The sequence below is a fragment of the Nothobranchius furzeri genome, chromosome 10 (assembly GCF_043380555.1).
Source record: "Nothobranchius furzeri strain GRZ-AD chromosome 10, NfurGRZ-RIMD1, whole genome shotgun sequence".
NCBI lineage: Eukaryota > Metazoa > Chordata > Actinopteri > Cyprinodontiformes > Nothobranchiidae > Nothobranchius > Nothobranchius furzeri.
Window position 1 is genome coordinate 31,753,814 of NC_091750.1, and position 16,028 is coordinate 31,769,841.

The following is a 16,028-nucleotide window of genomic DNA, read 5'->3' on the forward strand; positions in this document are numbered from 1 at the left end:
CACGGGGCCGCACAGTTAGTAACGTTTTTTTAAAGTAAAGCAACCGGAAGGCAGTACGTTCTTTATTCTGAAAATCTCGGGAGCTTCTCTCCATTTCCGCGTCCAATTTCCTGTCTTTCCTTCCCCAAAAATGTCGAACTTGACCCGTTTCAGAGGCGTCGCGCGTAGAAAATAGAACCGGCGCGTAAAGGCCGCGACATGCTGCTCCTGAGACGCGGCCGACTCGCGCTGCTGACGGCTCTGGTGGAAAAGGTTCTGTTGACCACAGCGGTTCCTATCAGCAGCTATGACGTGCTGCTGCAGTAACGTGCTGCTGACGGCTCCCGTGGAAAGCCGGGGTGACACATCACTACATCATTCCCTTTCCTAATGTCCTGAAGAACGGTCCGGAGAGCAGGCGGAGTGTTTAGCTAACCTGCAGGAAATGTCGACGACAGTTACCCAGAAAGTAGCTAAGGGTTACCAGAGATGTTTCTGAGGTATTCGCTAGGTACTTTTAAGATTTAAAAAGTCAAGAAGGGGGTCTAAAGCTGCTAGAAATGGCGTCAAAGTCACTAAGTTGGCAACACTGTGGGAGGAGCGCTTCATTTGTAACTCGGGGCAGCGCAGGCGGGAGGAGCAAATAATCGGCTTGTTTTGTTTTTTATAATCGTTCAAAACATTTCATTCGGAATATATTTCTATGTCGATGTTCAGAATAAGACACCTGATAGTCTGAAAAAAATAATACCTAATTTGGAAAAAATAATACCTCTGAGACCAAATTTAACACTTTTAATGGCCTGAAATTTGACTATTTTTATTTATCACTTTTTAATACTTTTTAAAACCCCGCGGACACCCTGTGATAGATGGCTCTAGTTTCGCTCCGCCGTTAGTGTCACTGGGCACGGTAGGGTTGGAGAGGGGGGCGGGGCATGACGCTTAGCCTGGCGGGCTGCCAGGCTTATAAAGCGCTGGGGGAACCCTGAGATGCATCAAGTTGCTCAGCTGCTCACATATGGAATCAGCTTCCCCATGACCTCAGATCTGCCCCAACCCTTGTTTTAAAACCCTCATGCACATGTCCTCATCAGTCTTTACATGAATGGTTTCTTATGCTGCGTCGTCTCCACTGTAATCTGTGATGTCATTGCTTAACCTTAATTGTCTTTTCCATTTGGCGCTAAATTATAATTGTACCTGTGTATATTTTTAGTTTGTGTTCTCATGTTTATTGTTGAGCTATTTAATGCTAATTGTAAAGCACATTGAATTGTCCCTATGTTTAAAATGTGCTGTATAAATAAAGCTGCCTTGCCTAAATGCATTATCCATTACCATGGCAACAAGCTTAGCAACAACATTTTGTAAACTTTTGAGACACTACTGTATCAACATACCTTAACAAAGAAACATTATTTAAATTTTAAAAAGGTCATAAGACATTGGAAATCTCCATATTGAAGCAGATTCCTGTCATCTGTTACCATGGCAACACAAGTACATAGGAATCTTCTCAAACAAGTCTCACTGAAATGAATGTAAAAGCCTTATATTGAGCCTATAACATACTGCTGTTTCTGAGCTCTATTCACTTAAAACTAACACTATATTGGAGCAGGCGGAGGGAGACTAGGGGTTCTTAGCCACCTCTGTTGCTGCTTGGCTTCCTGGGGCTGGAGGCTAGGAGGGAGATCTGGCCGTCTGGTTGGGGTCTGGGGTGGTGGGTTGCTGTGCTCAGCGTTGGGCGGGGGAGCCTGCTCATCAGCACCCCAGCAGAAAGGGTCTAACTCTGGTTACCGGTGATGGTTGTACCCCATGTGCAGCAGTGCCGGGACCAGAGTGAATAGGGTGTGTATGGGGAGCATGAGTGGGTGTCCGGCGTGCATTTTTGTAAGTCTTTGGTTGTATGTGCATGTGTGAGCATGAGGGAGGGAGTGTATGACTGTGTTTGTGTATGACTGTATATGTCAGGTGGGGCCTTTGACTCCTCCCCTCTCCTGGAACTTCTTTTGATGATATAGATCTTTGTCCCCCCTCCCCCTGCCACACCTGGTGTGGGGTGTGGTGCCTTGGTCTCCCTGAGTGTTCACGGCTCCCGGGTCAGGGGGTTTAAGATTTTTGGCGTCAGCCTGATCAATCCCAGTGGCTGCCTGGTGGGATCTGGGTCCCTGGGCTCTGCTGGGTCCCGGGCTCGGCCGGCTTGGGGGTGCGAGGCTGCGGGCGGGCCTGAGGGCTTGCCGCTGATATCTCCCGGGACTCTGCCGGCTGTGGCTCCCCAGGACAATCCTCTGCATCTCTCAAGGGGGGCAGGGACTTTTCTGGTCGCAGTCTCCTTGGGGTTCCTGTGTTCTGGGACAGCTCCTGGATCTCTGGGACTTGGAGCTCTCCCCGTCTCCTACACATCTTTGGGGGCAGATCTGTGGTCCCTCACACTCTCTATTGGGCGCTCCTATAGAGAAACCTTACATAAACAAGCGCGTGTACACACACAGGTGCTCACATGGTGCTCTCATAAGTATGGGCTTGGGCACGTTCAACACAGGTCTTAAGGCTGTGGTTGGCACTAAATGCACTGTGATTTATTATCGTGTGATTGTTCAGTTAAACAATGTTGATTATATAATTTCTTCATCAGGTTGACGCAGTGATAGCTTGCTCCTGATGTATTGTTGTGTGTCCCCTTTCTGCAGGTCTAGAAGCAGACTCTTGATCTTCATTGATTGTTTTTCTATACTGGTTAATGCAAAGCGTATTTCTATTTTCCCCCTCTTTCCTTTTGTCTCTTCCTTTCTCTTTCACCTGTCTCCGTGTCTGGTCAGAATTGCAAAGCATTCAAAAAACAATAAAGTTTTAAGTATCAGGCGTGACATTAAAGCAGACGCTTTGATGCTCCACCTGAGAGTAAATCTGTAAGGCTTGTTACCAGCATTCAGACATCAGTTCTGTTTGCTTCAGACAGGACACGGGGAGAAAATAAAATAAAAACACAACTCACAACTGTTTTCAATTAAAACATAAGTCTGATCATGTGCAGAATGACTGAGAATCTACACCTAAATCCTGATGCAGTGGTGCATGTATCCAGCTCATAGACCGGGACCCCGTGTTGGTGCACATATGGTTTATGAAGTAGTCACGTGAACGATGGGGATGCTGTTTGAAACAACGTTGTTCCAGTGTTCAGCTACTGATGCATAATGGAGCAGGAAAGAAAATAGAAGGTGGTCCGCGAGATCATTTTGTTCTTATATCAGCAAATGAGGTATTTGTTTTATTTCCTTGTTTCATCCTGTTCCTCTCCGTTTCTGCTTGATCCACCAGAATTTCATTTCAAAATTATTCTTTTTAAAACATTCATAATATTTTCAGTTGTTTAATTGTTGCATTTGTTCAACTGAACTTTAATACGTTAATAAAATGACCGGACCACAGTGGGTGAACAAAATGGCCCACCAGGACTTGATGTCAGTAGTATCGCTCTTACGTTTGCCTGCAATGATGTTTATGATCCAGCAGGAGGCAGTGTTGACCCAATAGTGAGTTTGGCTGATGCACTGAACCACTTCACACGGCCTCATCTAACCATTCCTAGGAAAACTGAAATGTAAATGCGGTCAGTGACAATCTAACAGATTTAATACATTAAAACGCTCAACAGACTAAAGTTTTCTAAAAGTACTACACCATTTCACAAACGAGTGTTTTGTGTATTATTTCATTATTCCCCGTATCGTCTCCTGGTGGGCAGACCCAGTGAGACCCACCAGAGAAATGCTGATCTAGCATGACTCTATTTTACTGGTTATTTGCTCTGACGGTCAGACGAGTGTAGCTGCGTTGGACTGCTGATGCCTCGACTGCTTTTACTTCTGCAGTGAGCCTTAAGACTGCACCTCTCTCTGCCCAGAGTTCGTTCTTTAAGCTGTTTAATCCAGCGAGCTTCCTCTGGCCCGTATCTTTCGTTGCATGATACACTTCATCACTCTCAAAGAGTAAAAGCTCAGCTGATGTGTGTGTTTACATTTCTGCCTCCGCACGCCTGCAGTGTGTGTGTGTGTGTTGGGGGGGGGGCATGATGCTGCGCTGAGGGCTGCTGCAGAGTAGAAGTGACAGACAGGTGGTATGATTGGCTTCTAAAGTCCATCAGAATTTTCTGATCATGTCTTTATTTCAGGATGGGCCGTGGCTTCTAGTCGGTCGACAGGGAATCAAAATGTTTACATTTTGGAAAAACGACAGTGCTGCTTCCAATCGAGGCTCAACGCCCAACCCTAACAGGTTAGGGACACAGTGTCTAGACTTGGATCCTCATGTTTTAACAGTTTGAGAACACATTAAATAACTTCAGTTTTTAATATTAACCCTTGAATATTTTCGTTGTGTCTGAATGTCGACAACAATCCAAATTCCATCTCTTCTCCCTGCAGGAGTAGAGCATGTCCTATTGGAGGTACAGTAGGAAAAATAACTCCTTTTGAACCCAAAAAAGAAGAAATCTTTAATAACAATTATTTTTTCCATTTCATAATTAAATCAATGCTCAGATTTGGAAATGAAAAAAAAATTTATTCATTAAAATCTGTCGTAAACAGGACATCATGCCGTGTTCCACCATGTTTAAACCAGCATGTATGACACTTCACAGCTATGCCTCATTCAAACCACATTCATGTGTTCACCCGGAATTATGTGCAAAAATGTTGTGCAATCTAATCACATTCAACGTTTCCTGACCTGATTATTGACTCATCTGCAGCCACATGTGGCAAAAAGCCAGTAAAAGTGGGAAAGTGGGGTAGGCACACAATAAACCAGCATAAGGACCATCATCAGTTGATGTTACCGAGGTTTTCCAACAGCAACACTCAGCGTGACCCTGATGGGTGTGGTTCGGTCAGGCTGCCATTTCTAGCAGCAACCTTTCAGTATTTCCCTCCTCTTTCCTACCTTGTGCTTCTTAGCAGGCTGACTTGGTCTGGAAACGCGTTTGTTGACCACTACAAGGCCAGGGCGCGGAGTCACTGGCTGCTCCAGAGCGTCCTGCCTGCAGCCATTTCATCGTTCAGAGTCCGACAGAAGGCCAGAGACTAAGTAGACGGTTCATGGCTTTGCTGTGACGTGTTTTTGTGCGGCATACAGATCACCTCACACGGTTTGCTGATTCCCTGCTCCTTTTGTTCTGAGTAGTGTTGTTGGAAAACAGGGCTGGTTATATTATAACATCCTAGTATATTTGAGTGTGAGTTTCAGAGGGGGCTGGCCATGCGAGTGATGCAGCCTGGGAGTGTACATCGTTCGACTGAAGCACAGAGGTAACGTAGGTGCTGTGGCCACTAGTGTAGGCAAACATATCAAACCATTATTATACTGGTGCATCCCCAGTTTCTGCTCATCAACTGCTACAGGACCTATACAGCACCATGAAAATCAAGTGTGTGTGTGGTGTGTGTGTGTGTGTGTGTGTGTGTGTGTGTGTGTATTTTGTAGTGTCTTTAAAAAGTATAAAAGATTCAAGAAAAATAATCTGAAATGAACTAAACACTAAACATTCTGTCAGACTATGGAGATGGAGACTCCCCTACTGCTGGAAGCTGGTGGAGGTCTGCAGAGTGTGGGGCAGTGGGGGAGAGACGGAGCTGGACGTGCTGGGGACGGTCAGGAGAGGAAGCTCCTCACAAGCAAAGTACTCCTTCAAGGGGGCAAAAAGGTGACGGATGACGGGAACGCTCCACGCCTTCCCCAGCAGCTTCTGCCTCTGTTGTCGGTTCAGGTTCCTCACATCAGTGTAATGTTTGGGAAATCCAAAGATTCTGGAGGGAAAAGGCAGCAGCAATTAGTTTATCAGGCTTCTCTTCTGATGTTTGAATGCCCTACAGCTAAAAGTCAAATATGAAATATTACTCGACTAAGTGAGAGAAAGAATGAGCCAGGACTGCTGGTAAAATCAAATCTGATCATTGCAGAAATATTTAGGCGAATGTGTTCAAGTCTGTACTTGCCGGGGGGTCCAGCACGGATTCCAGGTTTTATTACCTCTAAAGGCAACAGCCGGAGATGTGGGAGTCAGTAAAGACGACGGTTGTACAGACCTGGTTTGAGTTTAAGGAGTCTGATGTTCTTCATGTAAATCCTCAGTAAAATATTCTGGACCAGAGTAACGTTCTGTCGGAGGTAATAGCTAGTTAACACCAGGGCCGTGCAGAGACCTTTCAAGGGGCGGGGGCTCAAAGGTAAAAAGGGGCACATAAAGAGCAACACTTTTAAACAGATTCATGATCCAACAAGTTTCTAAATTCAGATAACGAGACCCTCGGTTTCAAACAACATAATAAACTAGGAAAATATATCATTTAGTGTCATTATTTGGAGTTAATGTTAGTTCATGAATAATAGTTTTAGTTTTTAAAGCTGACTTATATCTAGAGATGTTTTAACCACATTTATGCCCCTGATCCGAGTCCAAGTTGTTTGGTTATTGATCATCTTCCAATACTGAGTCCTGTTTTGATACCAGCTGGTGAGGCCATGCATTAAAAAGGAAGAAAGAAGTCGTCCTTCTGTCTGAATTTGTTATTTTAGCCTTAAAAGGTCACTCATTCAGGAAGTACATTTAGCAGTACTCAGGATTCAACATCCTTTATTGTCATCACACAGGTGTACAACCAAACTGACTTTGAGCTCACTAAAGACAGCTCTGTAAGAGCGGGGTTTCCCCCATCGCTTTACAAGCCTGGCGGCCCGCCAGGCTAAGCGTCATGCCCCGCCCCCCTCCCCGATCCTACCGTGTCCGCTGACACGAACGACACAACAACAACAAAACTAGAGCTCTCCATCAGCTGATACTGGTGAGAAACACCAGCGGAACGTGTGCAACCCCCCAGCCCCGCTCTCATGGAGGAGCACAGAGCGCGACACCCCCCCAAGAGTGCTAGGATTGGCCCATCAAACATATAGAGCGCTGTGATTGGACTACTTTAGATGTCTGTCAATGAGGCAGTCCGCCATTCCATCGTGGAAAAACTACAAAACACACAAAAAATAAAAACAATACATCGTCTTTTCTAAATAAGTGTGCTGTGATTGGCCAGTCCCAATAATTTAGAAGCGTTTTGTCTCGACTACATTTTCTTGCAGATAGTAACGCTGCGCAATGTTCAAGCACTTTCTCACAGAAACAGAAATATAGTTTCTATTGACTGTTTGATAAATAAATAAAAATAATTTCATTGTTTTACCTTTCTCCCAGTCGGTACATGACATTCAGCATTAATATGCCCTGCTTTCCTGCGGGAGGAGCTATCAACACATTTTGTGACATTTAATAGACCTAAATGCTGTTTTCATGGCAAAGTATTCTAAGTATTCTGAATATAATACCAAGATTAAACAAAGTAACAGAATACATTTAAAGCAAGTATTCTGTAACTAAATAAATTTACAAAGTATTCTCCCAAACATTGTCTACAGCTATGTTAGCTGAGATCTTTTTCCTGTTAGTAGGAAATTCTTGATCCCATTCCATGATCTCACTGAACTCAACACTAAACATGAGAGCTCTGCTACCAACCTAACAACAACACCCTTTACACAAAGGCACCATCATCACATACGTGGCAGGAGTCTCAGAGAAACTTAGAAGAATCTTCTCCAAACACAACATCCCGGTAAACTTTAACCCAGCAACACCCTCAGACAGAACCTGGTCCATCCAGAAGACACAACACCCAAACAGAAGCTCAGTGGGGTCGTTTATGCAGTCCAGTGTAGGAGCACTGTCCAGATGTTTACATTAGAGAAACTAAACAACAAGTACACAAGAACATAACAACACAGGAGAGCCGCCTCTTCAGGTCAGAACTCTGCAGTCCACCTCCACCTGAAGGACAAATGGTAAATGGCCTGTATTTGATACAGCGCCTTCTAGAGTCCTGAAACCCCCCAAGGCGCTTTACAACACAACCAGTCATTCACCCATTCACACACTGGTGGGGATGAGCTACGATGTAGCCACAGCTGCCCTGGGGCGCACTGACAGAGTATATATATATATATATACACACACACATGTATATATATATATATATATACACTAGGGCCAGGACTTTAACGCGTTAATTACGATTAATTAATTAGAAAAAAATAACGCGTTAAAAAAATTAACGCATTTAATCGCAGCTTGCATTTCAAGCACGGCAGAACCTTTGTCATTGCACGATTTCCTCGTAGACTGAATATCACTGACGCACACAACAATGCACAGCGCTAATGGCTACTAAAACGGAATAAAAACAGAAAGAAGTTGCCTTGCTTGGACTGATGCAGGATTTAGGAAGCACGTCCGCCTCTTTTCTTAACTTCGGAAACAAAACTTCCAGACAACAACGGAGCCCGTGTCGCGGACATTTTTCAGAGATCGTCTCTGCTGCGGCTGCCCGGTGGCAACGGGAACTTAACAAAAGTTGCGGTAAGCTATATTTTTAACATTTACTTAACATCTGTGCAGCGCTGAAAGCACCAGACAGAATAATTCTGTGCCCTAACAGTAGTTTATGAAAGTAGTCAGACAAACGAGAGGCACCTGGCTTCCGCTGGGAGAACGCTCCGTGTTCTCACTACTCTGTAAACAATCACAGACAACGTGTCTTAAAGTTGAAAACAGAAGTTTAAGTTAAAACAGAAACACTCTGAAACTTTTCTGATGATTTTCTAAACAGTTCTGTTTCTGAGACGAGTCTCTGTCTAACATCACATGCATTACTATCATTAAGCAGCAGGTGTGTTGAAGCTGTCATCAGCTAAGGGGCGGATGCTTAAGTGCATCAGGGGCAGGGAGGTACGAGGAAGTTGTGATCAGGCTGGAGATCACACCAGATTCTCTGCTGCAGGCGTGAATCTGCGGGTCTGCAGCATCTCCTTCTTAACATCAGGACTTCCCATATAAGGAAGGTCCGCTCACCTGTTCGTCAGATCATTATTTCCTCGCCATGATCTTTTATCATCCCATCATCCTCCAGTCATCCAACTGGAACCAGTTAGTGTTCCTGATCATTCTCAGAATATGTCACGCCTGCTCTGGTGTTAAAAGTTAGTACAGTTAAGTCCTAGATCATATTTGTGCCTGCTCTACTGTCATTTTGAAGGATTATTATTTATGTGTTTTTACTACATTATGAGTAGAAATGCTTATAAAAACTCCCAATTATACAAACAAGTTAAACTGGAAAAATTAGAATCTGGTGCAAAGTCAAATTTAATTCAGTCATTCAACTAGATAGAGAGACTATTTAAAGGCTCAGGAACCCTTTGCAGGAGTTTTCTATTTGTAATTATAAATTTTTGTTGATTTGGGTTTTGTTTCATATCACACAATGACATTTGAATAATTAAAATGCATTTTTTAATAAAAGCTTTAGTTTACAGTAATAACCATGTCTAATGTTTGATTCTCTATCTCATAATTTTAATTAAAAGTTTTACTTTGAGAGCACATTTTCCTGAACGATTAAAATGCGATTAATTGAGATTAATTAATTACAAAGCCTGTAATTAATTAGATTAAATTTTTAAATCAAGTCCCAGCCCTAATATACACATGTATATACATATGTATATACACATGTATATACATATGTATATACACGTGTATATACATATGTATATACACGTGTATATATATATATATATATATATATATATACACGTGTATATATATATATATATATATATATATATATATATGTATATATATATATATATATGTATATATATATATATATATATATATACACGTGTATATATATATACATGTATATACATATACATATACATGTATATACATATGTATGTATGTCGAACATGTTCAATTGGAAGGGAAAGAAGCTCTGGTAGTTTATATAATCCCCTCAAGTCAAATTTCAAAGTAAGACAAAATTACTTTTCCTTACACTGTGTTTCATAGCCAGTTTCTTATAACATGTCATTTTGAAGGATTATTATTTATGTGTTTTTACTACATTATGAGTAGAAATGCTTATAAAAACTCCCAATTATACAAACAAGTGAAACTGGAAAAATTAGAATCTGGTGCAAAGTCAAATTTATTTCAGTCATTCATCTAGACAGAGAGACTATTTAAAGGCTCAGGAACCCTTTGCAGGTGTTTTCTATTTGTAATTATAAATTTTTGTTGATTTGGGTTTTGTTTCATATCACACAGTGACATTTGAATAATTAAAATGCATTTTTTAATAAAAGCTTTAGTTTACAGTAATAACCATGTCTAATGTTTGATTCTCTATCTCATAATTTTAATTAAAAGTTTTACTTTGAGAGCACATTTTCCTGAACGATTAAAATGCGATTAATTGAGATTAATTAATTACAAAGCTTGTAATTAATTAGATTAAATTTTTTAATCAAGTCCCAGCCCTAATATACACATGTATATACATATGTATATACACGTGTATATACATATGTATATACACTAGGGTTGTGAGAGATAAACCGATGCGACCGGATATTCTGTTAACAAGTGAGAGATTTGGGTGCATCGGTAGCAGCCTCCTCAATCGATAGGGAAAAGACCTGAACTCATAGATGAATCGGTTCTAGAGTCATCGATCGGGTATCGCGAGATTTTGAGTCGTTTGGCTGCATCATACGTAGGCCAGGCGCCAGAATCGCTAAAACATCGCGAGAGCTTAAGCTACCCCGCAAACCCAAAGAAGCAGCTACCCCGCTAAACACGATAGCTGCCAGTGACTAGCTGTTAGCTCAAATGACAACACGAAAAATGGAGGAGGCGGAGACCAACAACATTAGCCTGGGCGAAAGACGTGATAATACACCGAGACAGATTTTCAACGCACCGGGAAAACAAAAATCCAAGGTTTGGACAGTGTTTGGGTTTTATAAGATGGCGGGGAAGCTCGACAGAAGCCATGCTATTTGTAAACTTTGTAGAGCCTCGTTGACCTACTCCGGGAGCACTACAAATCTGGACCAGCATGCAAAGAGAAAACACGGTGAAGAGTACGGTGAGTTTACCGAGCAGAAGCGTGCAGGAACCAGTGGCAAACAGGCAAGGACGGAGAACGCCATTCCTACTTTTTTCCAGCGACTTGGTCAAAACTCAGCACGCGCTAGGGAAATCACGGCATCAATAACACGTTTTATTGCCAAAGGATTATGTCCTTACAATATTGTCGAGTGGGAAGGATTTCAAGATTTGATTCATACATTAGAGCCCAGATATAAGATACCGTCCCGAAATCATATCACCAACACGTGTATGCCAGCGCTGTATGCCCAGGTTAAGAGCCAAGTTGAAGAAAAACTGGCAAAAGCAGAAAGAGTGGCAATAACTACTGATGCTTGGACGTCATGTGCGACGGAGTCATATGTGACCATCACAGCCCAACACATCGCTCCGGATTGGGAGTTACATGTTTACGTCTTACAGACCCGGGCATTCAAAGGATCCCACACTGGGAAGAATGTAGGTGCTCTGCTGAAACAGGCATGTGTTGACTGGAAGATTCTAGATAAAGAGCCAGCCCTGGTGACTGACAACGCCACAAACATGGTTTTAGCTGGCGTGGAAGCAGAAATGACTCCTCACCTCATGTGCTTTGCACACACTATAAATCTGGCCACACAGAAAGCCTTCAAAATGGACACAGTAGCAAGGTTGCTGGGAAAGGTGAGAAGAGTGGTTGGCTTTTTTCACCGCAGTGTCAGGGCAGCAGAAATTCTACAAGACAAACAGAAACAACTTGCTTTGCCTACCCACAAACTCATCCAAGACGTGTCCACCCGGTGGAATAGTACCCAGATTATGCTTGAACGGGTACTCGAACAACAGCCTGCCATCTCTGCTGCACTCATGTCCAGGGATCTCAGAAGAGGAGAAGAGCTTAACACTCTGAAGGACAAAGACTTCTGTGATGTTGAAGACATTGTGAAGCTGATGGTGCCAGTCAAACTTGTGACGATCAGCATGTGTGAAGACAAGCGGCCCACACTCTCAGTGATTTCCCCTGTCAGAGAAAAGCTTAAAAAGACATTTGAAGCAGCAGATGAAGACTCGGTAGTAATCAGAGAGATGAAACAAGCATTCAGAGAGGACTTGGAGAAGCGCTACACTGGCCTGGAGGATCTGTTCCACACTGCAGCAGCTCTGGATCCCCGCTTCAAGTCTCTGCCCTTCCTGACGGACCATGATGCTGAGCGGACGTTCGCAAACATAACAGCAAAAGCTACATCCCTGCATAACAAGGTACACCTGGAAACACCTCATCATTTAATTAATTTTGTTAAAATACATAATACTGTATTGTGTATTTTGTGGTTTGTAAATGAGCTTTGTTCTAAACATACACATTACAGTGCATTGTATTAATCTATAATTTGGTATTATTAGATTTATCCTGACTACTGTTAATGTTTGTTTGATTTTGTACACAAGCTGTCTTTTATATTTCATTTTTCTAGGCTTTGGCAACAGGGGATCCAGTCCATGGAGGCCCACTGCAGACCACTCCATGCCAGACTGAACCTGCCCTTGGAGAGCTGGGCATCAGGATTGATGCCCCTCAGACCCAACATGAGCCAGAAGGTTTGTATATTTTATACCGTGATCAATAATGGGTTGACGCTAGTATAAACTCATGCTACAGATCTAAAATATTACCATATTACAAAAACACATAAAATATGAGAATTAGCATGCAAAGACCGGGTTTAATCATATGTTTACAAGAGTAATTCATTCTGAACATCAGATGAATAAAGATATGATTGGGTTATGTCAGCTACAAAGTAAAGCACCACTGAGGCATGGCAAACAAAGTCCGTAACATATGGTAATTGTTTTTTTTTTTTGTTTTGTTTGTTTTTTTTTAGATGATCTCCCTCCTTTCAAAAAGAAGAAAATATCTGCCTTGGACCAGCTGTTGGGAAAAGACTTTGAAGTGAGGATGGCGGCTACATCTGTGAGAGACAAGGCCAGTGAAGAAGTCAAAAGGTACAGAGAGCGTGCTTCATTGCCTCTGGAAGAAAATCCTCTACAGTGGTGGAAAGAGCAGCAGGACTTGCCACTGCTGTCATCTCTTGCTAAAAGATACCTCTGCATCCCAGCCACTAGTGTGGCCTCTGAACGGGTGTTCAGTACTGCTGGAGATATTGTTTCCACAAAACGCAGCCTACTCAAACATGAGCATGTGGATCAGCTCATTTTCCTGAAGAAAAATCTGCCCTCCAAAAAAAAAAAAAACAACAGTGATCAGGAGTAAAATGACAGAGAACATTCACAGGCGTTCTGTAAGTGAAGTGAGCTATTTTTCAGTTTCTGATTGGATAGAAATACCTTTATCTGGTCAAAAAGCAGCAGTTTGATTTTAGTTATATTTATTTACTCTAATTTTGTGCATGAAGCACTTGCCACTATTGAGCATTGTTGAGTTAAGAATGATGTTGCTGCTTTGTCGTTCCACTGTGGTTCCCCAGGCTTGAGGCTACATTTTGAGATGAGGCTAATCAGCTAATCATCAGGTTACGGTTTATAGGTGTGTGACTTGTTTACATGAAAATGTTGCACTTTGTTACCTACCTCTAGTGTTCAAAACAAGCTCAGGCTGAAATCTTGCACTTTTTTATAACTAGTCTTGCTACTTTTACCTCTGGACTTCCCATCCAGCAATCCAACCACATATCTCCATGCCTAAAAATAAGAATAGTAACATGTGGTTTTGGTATTCTGTTTTTCTTTTTTTCTTTTTCCTACAAGTGCCATAAAGCCACAATGCTTAAGACATGTTTTTTTTTACATATTTGAAAATAAATGTGGTACTGTCACTTTAACAGAACTGTGTTATTTTCTTTATAAAATATGTTCAACGAATATAAACTAGAGAATCTAATTGTTTAGTTATTCTTACCGTATCGAATCGTTAAAAATCGAATCGAACCGTTTCGAATCGGTCTGTAATAAAAGGATATCGTTTTTGAATTGAATCGTAACCTGTGCATCTAGATTCATATTGAATCGTTTTTCACAGAGAGATGTGCATCCCTAATATACACGTGTATATACACATGTATATACACGTGTATATATATATATATATATATATATATATATATATATATATACACGTGAATATATATATACATGTATATACATATATATATACATGTATATACATATACATATACATGTATATACATATGTATGTATGTCGAACATGTTCAATTGGAAGGGAAAGAAGCTCTGGTAGTTTATATAATCCCCTCAAGTCAAATTTCAAAGTAAGACAAAATTACTTTTCCTTACACTGTGTTTCATAGCCAGTTTCTTATAACATGTTTTTATCCTCGGTCACACGAACATAAATTACACTTTTTATATATCCCCCCCTTTCCAATATTCACACCTACCAGTTCACCAACAATAGACAACTACAATCAAATGCAACACCTTACATCTTTTCTTCCTCCTCCATATAATTCATTGGTATAACTTTGTATATGTATCTTTAAACTTATGCAATGTGGGACTTTGCTTTAGATCCCCACTTAGCTTATTCCAAACTTTTACACCTGTTAACAGAAATACAAAATAACTTTAATGTTGTTCTAAAATATGTATGCCTAAAGATAAGTTTGTATCTGAAATTATACACGTTATCTGGTTTTATAAATAACGTAAGTAATGTATTTGTGATGGCGATGCTTGAAACCCTCCCAGCGGGACAGGGGAGCTCATTCCTGGGTCGGAGCCGCCCAGCCCGCAGCAGCTTGCCACAGGCTCCAGCAGGTGATGGCGGGGCAGAGGAGCTTATTCCTGGTCCGGAGCCGGTCTGCAGCAGCGCGGTATACATAATTTGGTGTATAAGTCGCTCCGGAGTATAAGTCGTGGGACCAGCCAGACTATGAATACGGTAAATAAGTGTTTTATTTACAGAAGGTAGCCTAAACCAAAATTTCTCAGTCCTCTGTGGAAAACAATGAGAACAACTAAGGTTCTACCTAGGGCTGGGCGATATGGACCAAAACTTATATCTCAATATATTTTTGCTGAATTCCGATATACGATATATATGTCTATATTTCCCCCGTAAAATATTTATAAATTAACTCACTTCAAGTTGTCTTGAGAAATTATCAACATAAATCAGTAGATTAAATGCATAAAAATAAATTTATTCTTGTCAAACTTTAACCTTAGTGCCTATTCTCTACCAGTCTAAGGTTTAGAAACACTGGTACAGCTGTCCGTTAACACGCACACACAAACACCCACACACACACAGAACATACTTTTCCAGCTCCGTGATCCAGAGGTTGTCCTCACTTCCATTCTGCAGGACCGGCAGCAGGGACACGTCCTTACCCTGCTTCAGTGAGTTTGGGTTGGTGGTTATCGTTCTCACCTTGGTTACCTGCAACAGGACATCAGGCCATGGTGATTGCTGCTCGCAATAAAAACCAAGCTGATAGAAGACAGACTGTGGCTCACCCTGGCCTCTCGACCTATCTCTAAACATTCCTGGAGACTCAGTTTGTCATTCTGGGAGGCGATGATGGGCCTGACAAGAAGAAACGACAAACTGGACTCATTGCAGGTGAAAAGATCAAAGCTAAAGTTTGAAATTGTTGTATAAAACAATCAAAAACTAAAAGTTCTTTAAATGCAAAAGCAAAGAGACAGATACTAATAATAATAATGGATATGCTATACATGGTGCTTTTCTAAGCACTCAGAGCTCCACAGATAATCCCTCATTCATTCATATGCTGCTGGTGACTGTAGACTGCTTGGTAGCCACAGCCGCCCTGGGGCAGTCTGACAGAGGCCATAGGATCATCTGACCATGTCCAACACAGGCAAATCAGTTGAAGTGTCTTGCCCAATGACACAACAGCAGAATTCCCAGGAAGGATTTGGGATTGAACCAGCAACCCTCTGATTATTTGGATCACCAGCTCTACTTCTTGAGTCCCTGCTGCCCTCTGGAAAATCGGCAAAACTATAAAACCAA

General features: G+C 41.7%; 2 protein-coding genes across 3 annotated transcripts in view; one reads left to right on the forward strand and one right to left on the reverse strand.

Annotated features, from left to right (window-relative positions):
* Positions 1–5,432: 5,432 nt before the first annotated feature.
* Positions 5,433–16,028, reverse strand: part of LOC107390569 (DNA (cytosine-5)-methyltransferase 3B) — a 133,733-nt gene continuing 123,137 nt past the window's right edge. For both annotated transcript variants that reach the window (XM_054745607.2, XM_054745606.2), the window contains exons 21-23: positions 15,506–15,575; positions 15,307–15,428; positions 5,433–5,795 (exon numbers count right to left, since the gene is read on the reverse strand). In XM_054745607.2, the coding sequence (XP_054601582.1) occupies positions 5,564–5,795; positions 15,307–15,428; positions 15,506–15,575 (424 nt within the window). In that variant the 3' untranslated portion in view covers positions 5,433–5,563. The remainder of the gene's footprint in view (positions 5,796–15,306; positions 15,429–15,505; positions 15,576–16,028) is intronic.
* On the forward strand, positions 10,543–13,408 carry LOC107377062 (E3 SUMO-protein ligase ZBED1). The gene is made up of 3 exons (XM_015946457.3): positions 10,543–12,265; positions 12,481–12,604; positions 12,892–13,408. The coding sequence occupies exons 1-3, from the start codon at positions 10,766–10,768 to the stop codon at positions 13,278–13,280; spliced, it is 2,013 nt and encodes a 670-aa protein (XP_015801943.2). The 5' UTR covers positions 10,543–10,765; the 3' UTR covers positions 13,281–13,408.

What these genes read in the sequence shown, in the direction of transcription:
- LOC107377062 (XM_015946457.3), top strand. Translation starts at nt 10,766, where the DNA reads ATGACAACACGAAAAATGGAGGAGGCGGAGACCAACAACATTAGCCTG. An exon ending in CTACATCCCTGCATAACAAG is followed by an intron (nt 12,266 to 12,480) that starts GTACACCTGGAA and finishes TCATTTTTCTAG; the next exon opens with GCTTTGGCAACAGGGGATCC. An exon ending in GACCCAACATGAGCCAGAAG is followed by an intron (nt 12,605 to 12,891) that starts GTTTGTATATTT and finishes GTTTTTTTTTAG; the next exon opens with ATGATCTCCCTCCTTTCAAA.